Source organism: Mytilus californianus, unplaced genomic scaffold, assembly GCF_021869535.1.
Source record: "Mytilus californianus isolate M0D057914Y unplaced genomic scaffold, xbMytCali1.0.p SCAF_9, whole genome shotgun sequence".
NCBI lineage: Eukaryota > Metazoa > Mollusca > Bivalvia > Mytilida > Mytilidae > Mytilus > Mytilus californianus.
The window spans coordinates 69874319-69891064 of record NW_026262745.1 but is presented as its reverse complement, the minus strand read 5'-3'; the positions used below and the strand labels follow the sequence as shown (position 1 = coordinate 69891064).

Here is a 16746-nt window from a genome sequence, read left to right as displayed (position 1 = left end):
AATATTACCCCTATTCAACTTCAGGGGAGATAATTGAAATAAATTAATCATCACTCTGTATATGGGAAGTAACTCTACAACTTAAGTGATACATCAGTTTAATAAATTGACACAAATAACTTCTAGCTTTTCTATTGTGATGAAGGACAACGCTGCACAATTCTTAAACATGCATGCATAAGACGGCTTGATTATCACTCTACCAAAAAACATGGATACATATACAACCAGTATAGAAATAACAAAGAAAGTTCACAGAGTGTTTAAAAAAATAAATAACAAAACATTGCACCTTTGCAACTGTTCAAATTATTAAAAGAAACAAGTTATTTTAGCTGCTTCTGTAGTTTATAACTTGGTCTTTCAGAAGGATTGTAGGTAATTTCTTTGTTAGTATACACCATTGATTGGATATCCAAATGTAAGGACTTTGTTAGTCAATCACAAATTTTGGAGTACCATATTTAGCCGTGTATAGTACACATTTTTAATCCCAAAAATGTAGCTGTAGAGCAGATGCGTATTATACATAACTATAGACGGTACATTTTAAAAATATTATCGAGAATACATAATAGTTTCTGAAACCATGGATTGACTGATAGATGTTGTACAAATTTAGGTGCAAAAAATATATTTGTTTTTGTTTAGAACAGATGAAGAAACTCCTGGAGAAAAGTGCAATGAAGAAATGCATGAATTTACATTTAAAAGGGTTTGACCTTTAATTGGATTTTGAACTTTCAATGGTGAATTTAAATGTCTTTTATTTTCCCTTTTTCAAGATCCCTCTAGAGCTACAAATAATCTACAAATTCAAAATTTTGTTATTGTTTTGTATTAACTTGTCCTATATAATACATGTCAACAGAAAACGTGTATTTTTGCTGAAATTAATTGTGCTATGAAAAAGTTAAATAAAAAATACATAAATTTATTTTACCATGTACAGTTCAGTTTCAAACTCGGGTATTGGTTCACTCAAATATACTACAATTTGTTAGAATTTTTGGGGAAAAATGTTTTAAAAAGTACAAATAATCACAATTATTAATCAGCATGTCAAAATAAAGCAATAGCTAATGTTCTGGGCAATTGATTTAATGATATTTAAACAGCACTAATGTACTGTTACTAAAATTAATTAAAAAAAAAATTCCAAATTAAAATTAAATAAAATATGGTCATAGACATTTACAATATATATATCTTTTAAATATGTTAGATTATTTTGATATTTTAAATTGTAGTTTGAAAACTAAGGAAGGATCAAACCAGTAAGCACATAATTCTTCCAAAGTAAAATTGAGAAATAAGCAAAAAAAAAAAAACCATGTTAAAAAGAGGAATTGGATTACAAACAAAACTATTAAAATTCAGCATGTTCAGCTTTTATCTATTTTTTTTGACAAACTGGACAAAACAGGACAATTCACAAACTAGCATGTTAAAATATACAATTTCAAAATCATTTTAATAGGTATATAAAAACATATTTAGCATGCAAAGGATGTCTGACAATTTAATAAAAAAGTGTTTTTTTTTTGCAGAACTGTACATGGTATTTACACACACAGTGATGACACGTCACACAAACATGTGTCTGGGACAGAAGCATGAGCTAGCTACTGACCTTTTTATCGAGGGGGTATGTATAATGCTGGAATATAAGAATCGTCACTATTCAAATACAACATCAAATGAACGACAAGTATGAAAACCACATTACATTTATTCACACATTTTTGTGTTTCCTTGCAAATTTGTGTATTTTGACTAGAACTCTAAATCTAAAACCATTAAAAATATTTTAAAAGTATTGCAGATGACTATGTAAGGCAAATAATGGAAATATTTCACTTAGTCCATAATTGCCAAATGTGCTAACCATCTGATAAATTGGGTTTAAAAATTGAAAAAAATTGAGAATCGTAATATATTGCTTAAGATTTGCAAACTATAATTTAGCAAACTCTTTTTTGTTGATATCTCATATTTTAAAGCAATTTTGTAACAGCATTGCTATATAATAAATCTAAAATTTTGCTTTTTAAATTGCCGCCAAAAAAGCTCTGAGAAAAACAGTAAAATCTGCCATTTCTTGCTGTCCAAATCCATAATTATGATATATTGTTTTTTTTTTAAATGGAACAGACATAAACCTGTGAACAAATGAATGTGGATTTCATCTCTATTTGTGCATGAATATATGATGATATAAACAATGTACATTCAAATTAAAATTGTGATAATGTGCTAATTCATTCACACTCAAGTTTACATAGTATACATGATACTTCATGCAACCAAACAGTTAAGTAATGATAGAAAAAATATTATTCATTATTTATCAAGTTAAGATTGTCAATAAAAATTTACTATTTATGATTAAAATAACATGCTTGGCTACTTTTGATCCATCAGAATGATATTAATGAACCCTTTGTATCTCCCTAAACTAGATCTTGCTGAAATTTACTTGTCACTTGGACAATAGACCAAGATTTATAATATAATATAGAATTTGATAAAAATCATTAGAACAGAATAAAAATGCTTTATGAAATTATTCTTAATTCCTCAAATTTTAAAATTTTAAAATTTTTTAATTTATCACCAATTTTTTTTTTTTTTTTTTTTTACTATAAATGATAGAAAAACAATAAACTGCTTTCCCCTTATATGTTTTTATTGTTTATCTTATTCAATTGAAAAGAGATACAAACATTAAATATTATCTACACTGAGAATTCAAATTTTCGAAGTAAAATTAGTATTGAATATAAGTGATGAAATTCACAAATAAAACAAGACTTATATGAGAAACAAACAATGAACACGCGTGACCACCTCATGCTAACATACCCAATTGCCGATTCTCGCACATGAATCAAATTTTAAATCTACCAGGATTTGCTGTAACTGTAGGAATTATATTGATCATGTAAAATTTTCTGATTTTTAAAAAATAAAATCATTGAAATATTTTTTGTCAAAAGGGAGATAACTCTCGTGTCTATCATGCAAAAACAACATGATGCAAAACATACAAAATATTTTTTTGCAGAAATTTCATTTAATTTGTATAAATTTGTGATTTTTAATATTGAAATAGTTCCTGTCTCAAGGGAGACAATTCTAACATGCAAAACAACAAATAATTGTGATAACTTCATTATGATAAAAAAAAAAATAAATGGTTCAAGAATTAATTACAAACACTGGTGAGAACTAAATAAAACTTACTAAACTAAGTTAAAATGTCTGCAGACAACAGTGAATAGTTCATGCCTACTTTGAAATTAAACAAGCACTCAATACGCAAATTATAAAATTATGAAAACCAAAAAATAGCTGAATTTATACTATACTTTTTAAGCCTAAAAGCAAAGCAATTCTAATTCCTTTCTATTCTTTCCGGTCATATCTTAATTTAATTTTCTCAAAACATTTTAAAGACTAAAGCAGTCTTAAGTAGATAACCTTACCTGTACTGATAGCGTGGAATGAGGTTTAAATGTTGATCTTGGCAGTGTTAGTGTACTTAAAACCTGAGGAACTTTCCTGGCACTTTCTTCAGTTTCCTTCGATGAATTTGACTGTCCACTTTCAGTTTCTTTATTTTTTCTGGTATCTAAAGAATCCAGTGAGTTAGATCTACGTTTTAGCCAGTTGAATGTAAATGAATTTGAACGTTTTAAAGGACTATTTGATTCACTGCTATCTGTTTCTGCAGTTATATCTGTTGAAGTTAGAGATGATTTTCTCTGTTTTGTATCATCAGATTTACTCAATAAATAATCACGATAAGATTTTAATTTTGCTTTCAGCGATGCAAAATTATCTCCCCCTGATTTATCAGAAGTAGATTTATCATCGTCCTTTTTCGGTATAATGTCAAATGAATGAGTCCGTCTCAAATGGCGAGAATATTTTGAATTGTTTTCTGATTTTTCTGGACTTTTGGATTCCTCGTTTTTCTTCACAGGATCTGCAGGTCTATTTTTCTTTGGTGAAATATATATAGGTCCAGGTTTCTTAGGGGGGAGTTCAGCATTTTTGCCCTTTACACTTTGTTGACCATTTAAAAGCACCTGAAATGAATTGCTTCTAGCAACTTTCTTACTTTGAATCACTTCCTGTTCATTTGGTGGTGAATTAAGAACTTCAAATGACGCACTTTTTCCCAAACGTAAAGATGAAGTCCGTCGAAATTTCATATCACTCTCTGACACATTACCAAAACTTGGCATGGATTGAAGAAGAATATTCAGTTTTTCTGACACAGTTGCAGGCGATTCAAAATCCTTCACAGGATTTGGAGCAGTCAGTAAGGATTTTGGTGGAGTAATATTTTTATCACATGACTTGGGACTACTTTCAGTCTTTGATTCAGACTGTGTTAATGATTCATTAAATGATCGAAGACTAGAAACATCAAGAGAACTAGATCTTCTATGTGTGTAACGTTTTTTCGTAATACCTGAATGTTTTGAGTCTGACATTTCACTATCTACCGGAGGGACTATTTTTATTTCGTCAATAGATTCTGACACCTCACCAGGTGGCGGAGGAATCACTAAGGAATTCAAAAGTTCGTCGGATGAGATCAATGAATCAGCACCATTATACATTTGGGAATCCTCGTCTTCAAAATGAAACTGCAAAGAGTCTGCAAGGTCATGAGAAGAATTATCAGTCATGCATGAATCGGGTGGAGGTGGAATCATCATGGAGGCGATAAATGAATCAATGTCATCATCCAGGAAATCTGGATTGTCTCCCATGCTTGCTGACCTCTCAAATAATGGGGGATGATATGGCTTTTTGCTCTCAGTATCTTTCCGTACATCTATAAAGAAAAAATAAAATTTATTTTAACTCATAAAAATTTTGAATTTTTCAACATGTTTTATAAGATGCCTCAGCATAATTGCTTCATTTTAAAACTAAGGAGATGTGGTATGATTACCAATGAGACAACTATCCACCAGAGTAAAAATGATGTGAATGTCAGCAACTAGGTATTATTATTATTATTATTATTGTTTGTTTGATGGGTTTTTATAGTATTGCCAAAATAATTGTACAATTTCATGGCAGTCTGTCATATTGGTGAAAGAGATCAGAATCAAGACTTGATGACTTTTAAAGAATATTTATATCAACAATTTACAGTACACCAACAATGAATCTTTGTACTGCAATTTGGAATCTAACCATAATATTTCTTTTACAATGACCCCAAAGGTTTGCTTTTTACTGCATAGGTAACCAGTTAGTATCCAGCCTTACAGGAAAAGAGAGTGTTTGACTGTATTTATCTCATTCATCATTTTTACCAGTGAAATGTCACTTCTTACTGAACCAAATTTGTACTAGATGTTGCTAACTTAAAATATACGTTTTAAAGACTTTTGTACCAATAATATGGTAACTTTACAGCAATTGACAAATATACCGGTAACATGCATTAAATTGATAAAGTCATGAACCCTGATTTGTACTAGAATGACATGCTATTCCACATATTTGATGTTCTAGATCACATATTGTTCCATCTCTTAGTCATCTTCTTTTTGACAAGTGCTTAGAGAAACAGCCAATTCCAATTTTAAAATCTTTGGTTTGACCTGATCATGGATCAAACTTGTGTCCACCTACACTTTAGGCAATGTCTGATTTATTGATCAATTGTTTGTCTTTGTGTTTAACACTGCTTTCAGCATTCTTGGTTATTTCATGGCTGTCAGTTTTATTGCTCGAGGAAGCTTTAGTACACTGAGAAAACCATGACCTTCTACTAGATAAACTGTTGACACACAGATATGTCTTGGCATAAAATTCAGAAAACGACAATCTAATGGACAGCAACATTGCTTATTAATTCAAAGTCGCTAGACCATGATGAGGGCAGGGCCTCGAAATAGTCGTCAAATTGATATGTACTGATAGTAATGCAACTTTATATATATTAAATATCAATGATCTATCACAAGCAGTTCCTATCAAACTAACTTAAGCAGCAAACTTAGCAATTGTTGATGCTGTCGTCGCCGTAAAAGCAATCCCTATGTCTCCCTTTCCGCGATTTTCCTTTCAAGCAAGACAAAAACTGGTCCCAAGCAAAGTATGTAGACTAAAGTGTTACTATACAGCTTACCTATAGCTGATAACAGTCTGTTTTAGTGCTTACCTTATTGTACTTTCTATTGCCTTCTAGTTTATCATTCACAACAGGCAAAGTCTTGAGAACATGAGAAATTTTGAGTGAAAAAGAAAGTTTCTTTTTTTTTCACTTTTTGTAATATTGTTCCAAAATAAAAAACAAAATTGTATTATAAATGTATGTTAAGAAACGTACACTGAATATCCATACATCAAATAATGAGTTAAAAAGTCTGTTCCTATAAATTGGTTAAATTTTGTTTATTAAAAAAATTTTCAAAATAAAAAGAGGTAAAATAAGGAGGATGGTCTCAACAAAATTACGATGCAAAATTAATTACCATAACCAATGGGTAAACTGGAGGTAAGTGATGGCTGCCAGGTTGTCATAGTTTCATCTTGGTCATGTGACGTGGGAGGTGGTAACAAGGTTAAATCTGTCAAATAAAATGTTGTTTGGGTAAAGCATTAAAGGTTAAAATGGTTAGTGTAAAAAAATAAAAAGTTAGTAGTAACAAATTAATGAAAGGTAGAAGACAGGATGTGGTCCCAGTCTTTCTGTTAGGTTGTCTTTTCTTCCTTAGGAATTTTTTGTTGCCTTTAATTTCACTGTTTTTCTTCTCTGCCTTTAGGAATTTGTTGTTCCTTTAATTTTACTGATATTGATCCTTATACTGCACTTTGAAATCTTCTGTTTTACTCTTGGTATCTATCCTTTTATCTTTCTTTCCTGAATTGGATTTTTTTTTTTTTCTTACAAACCTTTTCACTTGCTCTCGTCACCCTAACCAATTCTTGATAATGTATTGATGTATTCACCAATTTTCTTGTTATCATTGTATATATATTTATATATACTGTGGATTCTTTTTTATTCTTGGGATACCAATGTTTGTGGTTACTGGTAAACAAATTTAAATATTCAACAAAACAAAAGTTTTGTACAGGCTTGTATTTAGACTTTTGCAAAACCTCGAAATCAAATGTCCACAGTACACAACATTGACTTATTTTTTATTACCAATTTAATTTCAATCTTTTTTTTTCATCTTATTGTCTCCTTTTAGTTATGCATTGTATAGCTGCAATACATCTGTTTTTGTTCCTAACTTTTGATTATGAGCTGTGTCTAATAAAGGTAAATCCAAAAGGAATTCCAAAATCAGAGAAATTTGGTATCTTCAACTATCACAACTCTATAAGCAACTGAAGAGGACAAAATGTACTTTTCTTCAGTAAAACGAAATACTTGACTCTAATGGTTACAACAAATAATAAAATTTTTAACTGAAAATGTAGAGTATTGTTTAACTTGCAACAAGTAAATACATTGCTTGTCCTTAACCATAAGTAAAGAAATTTCTTCTAGGTGTTAAAGATTTCATGCAATTGTCATTCAAAGAACCTACATGCAGTTTAAAATTAATAATAATAAAAAACTTACATGCATTTTAAAATCAATGTTAAATGAACAAGGGAACTTTTGAGGAGGGATTAAATCAACATTATACCTATAATATCAGGGTCTATAAATAACTTTCTTTCCGAGAACATTCTTGGATCTAAGATTCCATCTTCTATTCCTGGAGGAATCTTGTCTGGACTGAGCAAACCAAAGCTAGAAGCTATAACCTGGAAGTCAGTCTCTGACCTTGGCAGTTCGTCTGGATTGTGAATACCAAAACTTAATCCATCAACTATAAAAAAGAAGAAAGTAATATAAAGTCATTTTATCAAAAAATGTAAAACGATTTGGTTTGAGCACATAACTGTAAAAAAGATTTCCATACAACGGAGAATATTCTTGCGGTATACCGTGTACTTATACATGCTCTTGACATCTTATATCATGTGTCTTGACTTAAATATTCATTAGAAAAGGATAGCACTTTTTGTCTTCAAGTAAAACATAATTTATTTAAATGGTTACAGAATTCCTCAATATATCTTGAGAAAATGCCAAAACAGAGTAAAAAACAAATAACTGCAAATTTGTTTGCACAATCAAGTTTTTTTTTTAATAAATGATCTAATCAAATGAAACGTTAATTTAAATATCTTTTTGCACATTTTCCATAAAAGATTAGGAAAATTGTTTGTAATTTTATTTTCCTAATTATTTCTTCATATTTCAAAATAAACATTTCAATATTGACAATTGATTTGACAAATTCATTTCAGCATCAATTATCACTGCTTTATTCTAAAAATCACTATTTCTATAAAAGAAAATTGTCTGCGAAAAAAAAGATTAAATATCATACTACATATATTATATTTGTATTCAAATGTAAAAACATAAAATATAAGTGATTATAAAAATATATTATTAATTAATGTGCTCATAAATGAAGAAAGTAAATAATTTAATTTGTATCTTTTTTTTTAGGTCTCTTAGACTCGTAGTAATTTGGAGTAGTTGCATTACAGATATTGTGCACTTCTCCTACATGGGGGAGGCGTGTAACTACGTGACAAAATAAATCTAAAATTGTGTTTATTAAAACAATTTAAGAAACGTGGTTCCTACTATACATGATTGCCAAAAACAAAAACAAAAAATAAATTGAAGCATATAAATGCTAGGTTATTTTTTTTTACTTTTGAAATACTTAAAATAATTGCTGTAAATTTTAGTGAAATAATATATAAGCAATAGGTGGATAAAAAATAAATAAATTTTGATATTATTAATTTTCTTTGTTAGTAGATAAAGCCAAATGGCAAATGGTATTAAAAATATATTCTACAATCTTGTAAATTCTCAAGCGATTAATTGTCCAATTAAAACATGTTTTGTACAATGCCAGCATCATATGTTTATAATCAAATTCACAAATTCAGCAATACTTATGTCAAGCAAATTCCCAAACCAATAAAAAAGCAACCAAACCAAGCAAACAAAAAGCATAATATTTGACAAGCTTTAATATCAGAAATTTTGACCAAAATGACCACATAGGAATTGATAGATAGACATTTTATCGTTATCTTTTCAAAACTCTCTGCAAAGTCTGGTACTGTTATATCATATCTATCTTTTTTCAGTAAAAAGTAAAATAACAAAAATACTAGATGATTTTTTTTTCTCCAATTTTTCAGTAGTCTTTCAGACAATTTTACTGTACTATAATTTATGAAGGTATCAATTTAAATCTGAATGTTGCATATTAAACTACTTGTTAAGACATACTCATTGGAAGTAAATGATAATTTGCAAGCATCAAATCATGAATTGATGCATGCAAACTGCAAAATTACAAAGCTAATATAAATATTGTAAAACGAATCCAAAGAAATAGAAATGAAATATTATGCAAGTCAACTTAAAAATGTTTTTTTTTTTTTTTTATAAAAAATACATTTAATGCCAAAAGGGGAGATAAAATATATATATATGCACAAAAGCTTTAAAAACCAACACCTATATATATATATATGATAAAACTGTTTTATATATTTGTTTAAATTATTATATTTTCTTGTCAATTAGTGGCAACAAGCAGGTGAGGTATATTCTAATGTCATCAATCGTTGATTTAAGGTCTTGAGTTTTACAACCCCATCCAATCAAAATTCACTTACAGAAAATGAGACATTAGAATAAAGTTAGTATATAAGTACTCACACCACAAAACACCCATATTAGTAGCTTCCACAAGTCTACCTTTTTCTGGACTACTAGACGGATGACCCCAACTATCACTGTCGCTGTCCACACTCTCCGCATCGCCGGGATGAGAATCAGGGGGACCTAACTCTCCAATCACAATCTTCTTTTCACTTTCTACACCACTGTCGGTATCAGAAAGTTCGTCACTACTCGGTGGTTTAATTTCAGAAATCTCAAACATGCTTCCATTCTGATAACCTTGATCAATTGAATCATCGGATTTCTTCGGAATTTTGTCACTGACTTTTGGACTAGTTTCCTCCCCTGGACGTTTTAATTTATTTGTGTACTGTATTAATGTATCTGGTTCCTTTCCAATCAATATAACACTTTTATTTTTAGGTTTATCATCTTTCTGAACATTGTTATTATCACTGTCATCCTGTACAAGGGAGATAATTCCGGTATCCATAGGACCATTTTCTTTATTTTCTCCCTGTAATAATCAATGCAAATATGATCACAACATTTCAATTGTTTTACATAACATTCTACCCTTTACAGTCCCTTCGGACCAATGTTAAACTCTATGTGTCTTGTTTTATGTAATTGTAAGGTAGCTGTCTCACTGACAAAATTTTATGCAAACAGTTAAGGTTAAATTCTGGGCTGTTTGCAGCATGTTTTTTTTTATAGAGTAATTGACTAACATAACAGTTTATTCTTTTTCTTTCATGGTTAATAAAATTTTAAAAAATTCCCCTTTCTTTTTAAATGAAGATGCATACATAAATCTTTATTCAATGACTTGATCTTTCAAATATGCATTAACCTTCTGAACTTTCAAATTAGTGAGTCACAAATTGTTAATTTCCTTCTTTAACAACTGATCAAATATGTATATCGTAGAACTTTGCAATACCCTTCTGCTTTTGTTGCTATTTAATTAACTGTGTTATATGTGTTTGAATTATCTCCCTTTGAACTTAAACATGCATCTTTGTCTTCTATTTTTGATACTGAATTTTGTCCATATTATTGTTATCAGTTTAGTTTTTTCTGTCATTGGTACTTTACAAATGATACTCTGTTTTTCATGGTTACTTCATTTGGTCATTTCTACATACATGTTTTGCTCAATGTTGAAGGTCTTACAATGACCTATAGTTGCTCACTTCTATGTCATTTAGTCTCTTGTGGAGAGTTGTCTCATTGGCAATCATACCGCATAGATCTCCTATTTTTTTTTATAGGTAATTTGCATTTTGTTGAATACTTGAATTTAAAAGTTAATCTTAACCAATGAAATCAGCAAAAATTGGTTCCCCATGCAAAAATCAGTCACCCATGAATAAATATGAATCCACAGTATTGAACACTTACTTCGATACCCAAATCTTCTTTTATTTGTTTAATGTATTCTTGACTTTCTTCATAGTTTGGTGGCCCTCTTCTACAATCAACAACCCTCTGGTTTTCTAGGATTTCACTGTCTTCTATACCAATCACCTGAGAGACAATATCTTCTGGATAACTCCAAGGAGCTGCTATCACACGATGCTTACTGGTATAAACTGGTACTAAAATATAAAGCAAATAAGTTTATTATTCTGACGTCAAATTTATTCTATTCAGAAAAAAACAATATGGCCAACTTTTGACTCATTTGTTCTCCTGTTGTATAAACTAGGCACAACTAAAGATCTGACTTTCCAGATCAACAGAGTTCACCTTAGTTTTTGGTTAGGTTTATGTTGCTTAATCTAAGGTTTTCTATGTAATTTTTTGTGGACTGTTGCTGGTCTTTTCATCTTTTTTCTTTTAGGACAGTATTTATTGTCTGTCTTCTCTTGGTATTTTCTTACTTTTTCCACATCTCCCCCTGCATTTCCCATGAGTCAACTCTCTGAATCCATTACTAGTGTTAACCTAATTAGCTATTACTTTTGGAAAACATTGAAACCAACCAGAAATAGTCACTTGAAAGGGGGAATAACCCATGTCCAAAATATAATTTCCAAGTCAAATTCTACATTCCTGAAACTACAAATCTAAGTAATTTCTATCAACTTATTTTATATTTTGAATACCGGCAGTTTTTATATAAATTTTTCATTAAATGACTCAATCATATCATTAGGGGATTCTAACTTTAGAAATTTTAATATCAAAGGTTTTTGCAGTATATCTATGAGAAACCATTGATAGGTATATTTTTGAAAGAAGACCATTTGTAGACCTTTAGCTAATCTGTTGGTTATTTTTGTTTAGTTGGGTTACTGTCTCATAAATGTATACCCCACATCTTCTTTTATTCATAAGCCAGTTGCTTATAATTCTATCTAAATTTCAATGTGTTTTATAATTGTCCATTCGCCATTCGTTAAACATTGTTTACAGAGCGATAAACAAAATAAACCCCAATACAATACATTAATGTTACAAGTCAATGCATGCATTTTATTGCACACATCTGCATTTAATATGCAAATTAAATCTCTCAACTTTTGAAATGACTAATTAATCTATATTACCTATATACGATTATAAACAATACCTACATTTTAGAATTTCCTTTAATATTATCCCGTTATTCTAATGAGTGACACAATGTTATGGACTAAACTATAAACAGATTAAAAACTTTGGAACATAAAGAGATTATAGGAGATTTGTCTTTAATTTAGGGCCAAGAAATAACAATTCTTTTTCATTTCCTTCAAATATTTAATGATTAATGTCTTATTTTTTCATGTTCTTATGTTAGATTAACATTTATTTATTAACTTATTTTTTGTTTGTTTACAAACATCTTAGTATTAAAGAGGTATATTTTTAAATCATTGATTATTAAGTTTAAAACATTTTATAAATAAATTGGTATTTTTGTTACAGATGTTTTTTTTTTATGTTCAATTGTTTATAATTTGTTAAATATGACTTATGTTAACAAGCAAAGAAAGGAAAAAATAAATTATATACATTTTTTCTTTGACCTTACACAATCCTTTGTACAAAAGACTACAATTTCATAAAGTAAATATACAAGAATGGTGTCATATAAATATGACATATTAATATTCAATAAAAACATATTTCATTGATTAGATAGGTGTAAACTTTAAGGTGGTCCTGTGTAAATATGTACCTACGAAAGAAGAACAATATTGGAATTCTTAAAAGGTAAATACAGTGCATACTCTTGACCCCTATAGAAAAATATCGACATTCTTCTATGTTTCTTTGAGAAAATTGTAACTTTTTTTACTTAAATTTCTATATAATTTTAAGGTTATAAATTTCTACAAAATTATGAGGTTAATATATATATGAAAACGAAAATAACCCAAATCTCTGATAGATAGCTGGGCATAAACACGGTGCATTTAAGGCATAACCTTGAAAATAAAAATATCCACGTTCTTCTATGTTTTCTTGGAGCTTGCAAACCTTATTTTGAACAAATAATAAATTAAAAAGATAACAGGAGTTACCAAATATATTGATATTACAACACACCACACCAACCACTAACATCCAACTCACAGACATCCAATGACAAACAACAATATATAAATCATGGTCCAGATAGCCGACTTGGTACAGGCACTATATGTGATGGGGGTTAAACCAGTCATAACAAACCAACCCCTTGCTTATATAATTAGTATTTACACCTTAAAACTTATATTCATATTTGCCTACTGAATTTGGAATCAGCAACACGGCTGCTGCCACCAGTGGAACAGGAATTGCTTACTCTTCTAAGTTCAACCCATGTTTTGATGAGGTCTGTGTTGCTCAATCTTTAGTTTTCTGTGTAGTGCTTGTGGAATGTTGCTTGTTTTTCTCACCCATTTCCTTTTTGGCCATAATGATGTATGTTTTTATTGCACTTATGGATTTTCATTGCTGCTTAATGGTATCTTCTTGTCTTTTTATACAAAAAGATTTCACTTTTCAACATTTAAACTATGAAGGCATCACCAACAACTCACTGATTTCTTTTTAAGATTTCATTTAGACAACACAATGGGAATACATCTTCACATAAAGTTCATTATTCAAATTTCTAGCATTCTTAGAAAAAAATCATTTGCATTTATTCCATTGGAAGTTCTCGATTGATATAATGAATTCTCAATCTTACTTGACAATAGTCTGAAGGCCCATTTAGACAGATCAATGCATTTTTGATGAGAAATCAGAATTTTTCTGCAATCTATGACAGCTATTCAATGCTTTATTTACATTCTGACAGCTAAGTTAAAAATCAATTCTGACCTACAAATCTTATCTCAAGTCAAAAAAAGATATTTGTATCTAAAATGCACTTGCGTTATCCTGGTTTTCAATTATCTGTTGACTCACAGTCAATTCCTGAATTAGTTGTCTAAAACAAGGAAATATTTGAATCTGGAAAATTAATAAATATGTATGATGAAAACTAACCAAACTAAATAGGGTTAGCCATGCGTGCATAGCCAAGGTTCACATTACTTTTACCGATATTTCAGTATAAACTAACAAACCCCCCTTAGCCATGCATGCATGGCTAACCCTCCAAAATTGTGTTAGTTTCTTCATACATTTCTAACAAATATCCCAGAACTCAAAATTATTCCAGATTCAAATAATTCCTTGTTTTAACATGAAAAATAAAAGGGGTGAAATATTTTAATATTTCAAGAAGCAATTCAGTATCACCTAGATGGTGGATACAGGATTTTGAAAAAGGAGGAGGAGCAACAAGGAGACAACCTTAATTAGCAGGTGGACAAGTAAACAATCTATGAATTAACCATAAATGTAGCTAGCCCTTTCCTAAATCTGCTTCTGAATCTTAAATTGGAATTTAAATTGCAGACTTTGGAATTAAACATTTTACATGATAAATAAAAGTCTATAAAATATTTTGGACATTGCTGATTTTTTTTGTAGGTGCATGTAAAGGGCATACAATTCAAACTGACCGTTTCTATTTAGGTCAAGGCCATTGTAAAGATTCCAGTATAATAAATCATAGCAAAAACATGCCAAGTAACAGGCAGTGTTTTGTAGGTAGGTAAAGAGCATACAATTCAAACTGACCTTTTCTATTTAGGTCAAGGCCATGGTAAAGATTCTAGTATAATAAATAACAGCAAAAACACACTGACTTACAGGCAGTGGTTCAATTTCATTACTATGATAGACCTTTCATCAGTTGAGTACTGTCAATTCAGAAATTATTGCGTGCATTTATTATTGCGATTTTGTCATTTTAGACTAAAATGCGATTTTAATTTTTGCGATATTGGGAAAAATCCTGTTTAAATTCAAAAATGCGAGTTCAAATTATTGCGATTATAACCCTGTCACATTTTTCGCAATAATTTCTGAATTTACAGTCACTGAACAAACAAGACGAGATGAAATACAAATACTGGAAATAATTTATAGCTCTTTTAGAGCAAGATAATAATAAGTTTTATCAATAATATATCTAAATTGATGGATTTATCTATAACCTACCGATCGTTTCTTCATCCATTACCAAATATTCCAATTTAGTAATATTTATTATCAAAAACAAAAATACCCAATTTTTCATTCAGCGATAAAATGATTGTAATTCAATATAATTGGAAATGTAGGAGTTATTGCACGCTGTATTACAGCAAGTAACACATTTTATACGGAACTGAAATTTCAATTTTCTTCACGATCGTCCATTATCAAATCCAATTACAAGAATTTTGAGAATTCCATAAAAACAAACAACTAAAATTGCTAATAATCTAAGCATACAAAATGAAATTAATGTTGTAACAAAATAATTGTGAAATTTAATCAAATAAACAGTCTTCTGAATTGTCATGTAATTTAAAAAATTCATATTTTCATCAAAATTATAACTGAAACTAATGTTACATCAGAATTACAACATACATAAAGTGTGCATGATGAACTACCCAATTTCATATTCTGTAAATTGATATTAAAACATGAAACCTTCTTCTCCATCATAATTAACAAAATCACAAGTTTACCTCATTCAGAAGACAAAACAATTGAAACCTAATCCATCATCATTGAAAAAAAATCAATTTTGCTGCTTTCAGAAGAAAACACATTTTTGGACATTAACCAAAAATTCATTCCCAGTAGGTTTGTCAAATATTTGAAATATTCATCGGCAAATAGGAAGTAACTGCAAAACTGATATGAAAATTCACCGTTTCTGAATCTAAATGATTTTTGGTAATTTCATTGTTCGTACCCTAAAATGAAAATACCATCACGTCATTGGTTAAATTCCAATTGCTTGGAATGCTGTCAGCCAATCACAACGTTTTGGTTTACACTTTTGAAAATATTACCCAGAATTCTTAGATTCTGAAACGGCGAATTGCTTACAGGATACAAATCAACATTATAAAGTTCCTGAACAAATATCAAATCATTCCATAATTACAGAAGCTGAGTAAGTTTTAACTCAATTAAAGGATGGTTGGAAGAACAGACTGATGGATAAAGTCACGGCAGTCACATAATGCCAGTCACTGTGTGTGTGGGGTTATAACACTCCTCAAGTAGGGGTATAAATTGCATTATACCATTAAATCTGTGTGTGTGAGGTGGGGCGAGGGGGGAGTGTAAAAAATGACAACAACCTACATACATTTTTTTGAGTTTGTACTTTTTTTCATACTATAACTATAAAGTACTGAAAATGTACCTAGATAATATAGTACTTTTACAGTACTTCAGAATTATTGAACTGTTTCAAAACCTTTATTTCACAGTACTGGATGTGTACTTCAAGTTGAATAAGTAGTACATTTTAGTACAAAAACTATTTTTTAGCAATCCACTCCTTTTGAATTATCACAATTTTAGTAAAATTTCCTATCAACTTCTAGTAAAATAATAAGTACTATATATTTATTGTACCTTCATTGTACTACTATAGGGATGTACAA

General features: G+C 29.7%; 1 protein-coding gene and 1 long non-coding RNA gene across 10 annotated transcripts in view; one reads left to right on the top strand and one right to left on the bottom strand.

Annotated features, from left to right (window-relative positions):
* Positions 1 to 16746, bottom strand: part of LOC127715157 (uncharacterized) — a 112972-nt gene that overhangs the window by 9118 nt on the left and 87108 nt on the right. For 4 of the 9 annotated variants that reach the window (XM_052221176.1, XM_052221178.1, XM_052221177.1 and 1 more), the window contains 7 exons: positions 11165 to 11361; positions 9836 to 10277; positions 7680 to 7865; positions 6510 to 6605; positions 3489 to 4852; positions 2866 to 2922; positions 1634 to 1660 (listed from right to left, as the gene is read on the bottom strand). In XM_052221176.1, coding sequence (XP_052077136.1) covers positions 1634 to 1660; positions 2866 to 2922; positions 3489 to 4852; positions 6510 to 6605; positions 7680 to 7865; positions 9836 to 10277; positions 11165 to 11361 — 2369 coding nt within the window. The remainder of the gene's footprint in view (positions 1 to 1633; positions 1661 to 2865; positions 2923 to 3488; positions 4853 to 6509; positions 6606 to 7679; positions 7866 to 9835; positions 10278 to 11164; positions 11362 to 16746) is intronic. The other 5 variants (XM_052221179.1, XM_052221181.1, XM_052221180.1 and 2 more) reach the window with 3 other exon arrangements.
* Positions 1 to 16746, top strand: part of LOC127715199 (uncharacterized) — a 507760-nt gene that overhangs the window by 428459 nt on the left and 62555 nt on the right. The window lies entirely within an intron of this gene.